General features: G+C 42.4%; 1 protein-coding gene across 1 annotated transcript; it reads left to right on the top strand.

Moving 5' to 3' along the window:
• The first annotated feature begins 849 nt into the window (after window positions 1-849).
• Window positions 850-3,842, top strand: LOC121975139 (protein YABBY 4-like). Its single transcript, XM_042526566.1, has 7 exons — window positions 850-1,476; window positions 1,646-1,810; window positions 1,923-2,133; window positions 2,695-2,743; window positions 2,844-2,919; window positions 3,014-3,091; window positions 3,360-3,842. The coding sequence occupies exons 1-7, from the start codon at window positions 1,375-1,377 to the stop codon at window positions 3,456-3,458; spliced, it is 780 nt and encodes a 259-aa protein (XP_042382500.1). The 5' UTR covers window positions 850-1,374; the 3' UTR covers window positions 3,459-3,842.
• Window positions 3,843-4,106: the final 264 nt, after the last annotated feature.

Raw genomic sequence — 4,106 nt, 5'->3', positions numbered from 1 at the left:
ATATATTTAAATGAACAAAACTTTAATTTAATTCATCCCTATGCTCGTAATTATAGGATAGCCAAGATGGCTCAAGAGCCCAATTCCCTTAGAGATTTTTATCCAAACCAATTAATATGACATCCATAGTAGTTAGTGGTAAAAGGTGAAATCATCATCTTAGTAGTTCATTCAGGGTGGTCCACACATACTGAAAGAGGATAAATCATGAGAGCTTATTCAGCTTTAGTCGAACTGTCTTCTTAGACAGGGAGCACGCTATAATCCAAAGTAGTATTGACATCTGTCGAGAATCAAAACATGTCTCATTGATGGCAATCCTTGTTCGAGTACCAACTCGGCTACACCTTCGGGGGGGCATGACATCCATAGTAGTGATTTTCGAGGTTGTACACAATTGATTTCATTATTTCCTCCTATATATGTTTGGATTAATTTTCTCTTTGGGTAGTGAAAGGTCCATTAATAAGCCTTCACGGACTTGTCTTTCAATTCTATGTACTCTCTTCATAAAACTTTGTTTTAAATGTCCGCAGAGTATGGGGGGAATAGGCACCATAAATTGTTGCCGTACTCTAGGGGCTCACAAACAATCTTTAGTGAAAATCCATTGAACTAAGTCTATGCTTGATCTGAAACTATATTAATTGTAGATCACAAAGATTTGCATGTAATGGCTTGCACTGATTTCAATTGAGATATATACGGAGGAATTGAAATTGATTGTAGCCTAGCTATATATATAAATATAATAAACATTCTTTAGTTGAAACATTGTTTCTAACGGGACCAGTCCATCCACATACCTTAGTGTTCTTTAAACAATAGCGAGTTATGATGTGGTGGCCGTGGCTGTAGTGTGTTTATATGAGAGGAGAGGAGAGGAGAGGAGAGGGAGGGACGATAGTCTTTCTTTGCCTTGTTTATTTGGGTCTATATGTTACCACACTTTCTCCAGAATTATATTTCCTTTCTTTGTTGATCTCTTCCTTATCTCCTTTCTTCTCTTTCTTCTTTCCGCCATCTTTCCGTTCATTCCTGATCTCTCTCTCTCTCTCTGTGGCTGGCTTCTCTCCTCTTCAAATATTTTTCAAATCGGGGAACTACAGATCCGAGGAAATAAAGAATCATCCACCAATCAAAGCATCAAATCAAGGCATCAAATCAAGAATCATAGTGAGGAGTAGTTTGTAGAAGAATCTTATTCTTCGCTCTCAGTAGCAGTCCCAGTCTCAGTCTCAGGCGACAACGAAACTACGACGACTACTACTACTACCACCACAACTACAGCAGCTAGCCGCAAGAGCAGCAGGGAGTCGATTCCGCCCCCTCACCTTCCATTCCATCGATCGGTTCTGTTGGCCACCCGCCACCATGTCATCCTCCTCAGCCGCCTTTTCCTTGGAACGCCTCTACCCACCGCCTTCCGAGCAACTCTGCTACGTCCACTGTAACTTTTGCGACACCGTCCTCGCGGTACATTATCATGTGCATATGCATATGCTCATGCATACATCTCGCACCTTTAATTTTAGTTCATGAATTTCTTCTTCTTACCTCTAAATTCCCTTGTTCCTCTCCCTCATTAGTTGTGTGAGTTCATGAATTTCTTCTTCTTGCTGATGTTGCATGATTGATTCTCCAGGTAAGCGTGCCCTACATCAGTTTTTTCAAGACGGTAACGGTGAGGTGTGGCCACTGCACGAACCTCCTCTCGGTCAACATGAGAGGTCTTCTTCTCCCGGCCGCCACCAACCAGCTTCACCACCTCAGCCATGCTTGCTTCAACCCGCCCCACCAAAACCTCCTGGTACATGATCGATCTATGCACACATCTCTGTCAGCTCTTCTTGTGATTATTTTGGTTATTTCCCTAACTATATATATATATATATACACATACCATGTGGTTAACGGATCAGGAGGAGCTACAGTGCCAGCCCCCAAATTTACTGCTGGATCCGTCGTCACTGTGCAATGCTAATAACAGCAACAGCTGCAACAACGGGAGCAGCAGCAGCCTAATCAACAGCAACGCCGCCGTTAGCAATAGCTGCGACGGCAACACTATGGGGCCTGCAGCGAATGGGATGGAAGATGACCAACTTCCACGCACCTCGATGGTCAACAGACGTGAGTTATTCCTAGCTAGCTACTAGCTTCCTCATCTTAAACTGATCTTAATTCGCTTTCCTCTAATTAGGACGTGCGAATTACACTTGCACTTACACTAACTTGAAACCCTACATTATTTTCTCTCCACCACCATCATCATCTTTCTCCAGCCTTCAGCAAAAGGAATAATTGCGAGGGAGGCATAAGACTGTGCAATCGAGTAGAATGCAAACAAAATAGCGAGAATGTGTTTTTCAGAAGCTTATTGCATAGTCACACATGGAGCTTGTCTTCTGGTCTGTGGTCTACCAGAGGAAAGCCATCTGTCGCAATAACTGCACTGCTGCGTACCGCGCCTTCAAGCTCTTCCCTGTAGCAATAGTGTGCCTCTCCTCCCCCATTCGGCTTTTCCATTTTTGTCCCCTTCATCATAGCTCCTTCTCCTCCCAAATCTTCTTGATGATTATTAATGTACATAAGAAATAGCGCAAGCTAAGTGCATATATATATATATATATATATATATATATATATATTATACTCGTTCTAGCGTAAACTGATCACACTGAACCTGTGCAGCACCAGAGAAGAGGCAAAGAGTTCCATCTGCGTACAATCGCTTCATCAAGTAATTGTGAAGAGTGAAATGTTCTAATTAATTTAGAAGGCGTTCATGGATCAATCTTTTAACTTTTGCACATTCATGGTCAAACTAAAACCAAATGCAGGGACGAAATCCAACGTATTAAGGCTGGGAATCCCGACATCACGCACAGAGAAGCCTTCAGCGCTGCTGCAAAGAACGTAAGCTAAATGCCAGAGATCTTACTTAATATTTCCCCTCTATAATTAGTTAATTAATTAGTGACTTAAAGTTTTATAAAATTTGCTGTTTTAGTGGGCCCACTTCACGCACATCCATTTCGGCCTGATGCCCGATCAGGGTCTGAAGAAGGCCAGCTTGCGCCAGCTCCCGGTAAACCAGCGAAACCATGTGTTGTTGATGTTGTTTTTCGTGTGTTCTAAAACCCTAAAGTTAAATTTGTTCCTGAGCTTATCGATCCCCTGGTCACATCTCTTCCCCTTCCTCTTTGATTACTTTTTCTGGGTTTTAGCTCGAATATATATACAAGGTAGATCAGAGCAGAAGAATCTTACAAGCCACTTCTCTACCACCATATGCACCACTACTACAACTACAACCTCAACTTTTTCTTTTCCTCTCTTGTATCTTTAATTTGCAGGAAGGCGCTGAGGATGTTCTTCCCAAGGAGGGCTTCTACCCCACAGCCGCTGGCCCTGTCGCTGCTGCTGCTGCAAACACGGGAGTCACTCCTTTCTAAGTGCCCAAGGACGACACACGCACAAAAAAACACACCCTCTCTCTCCAGCTCTCTCTGCTACTACTGCAACAACTGTTGCTAGTCTTCTTCTTAGGGTTTACTACTCTCCTTTAGGGTTAACTATCCTTCTTTTCTTTTTTGTTTCCGAGTTGTTGTTGTTGTTGTACGTACTCTGGGTGGATGTCGAGTTTAGGTCGGCACGGCCGCGGAGGGTGCAAACGCCTGAAGAAAAAGGTCGGTGTGCTCGGTCGTGCCTAGTTGTGCCTTAATTTGTCTACAAACGAGTGAGCACCCTCTGTCTCTTTCTCTTTCAATCTCTTGCTATGTGGAAGGACCTCGAACTGTTTGATTAAAAAAAAAAACGGACCTCGAACTGTTTAGCAAGTGCTATATATTTCCACTGTTCCTCTTTGCTTTTAGATGCTTGTCGATGAGCTTTGCTCCTCGATGTTCGCGACCAGTATGCATACATACATGCATATGCATATGCAAATTCAAAAGAAAGGCTTCACATTTTATCATCCCTGTGATTGCTTTTTGACTCCAGCTGCTTCATAGTGATTACTGTAGATATTGTTTTCATATTATTTTAAACTAATAATATAATACAGTCCTGTGCAATGATAAAATTGATGTTGTGTGATATAA

Source organism: Zingiber officinale, chromosome 4B (genome assembly GCF_018446385.1).
Source record: "Zingiber officinale cultivar Zhangliang chromosome 4B, Zo_v1.1, whole genome shotgun sequence".
Classification (NCBI taxonomy): domain Eukaryota; kingdom Viridiplantae; phylum Streptophyta; class Magnoliopsida; order Zingiberales; family Zingiberaceae; genus Zingiber; species Zingiber officinale.
The sequence above is the reverse complement of the archived record's forward strand: the minus strand, read 5'-3'. Positions and strand labels throughout refer to the sequence as shown.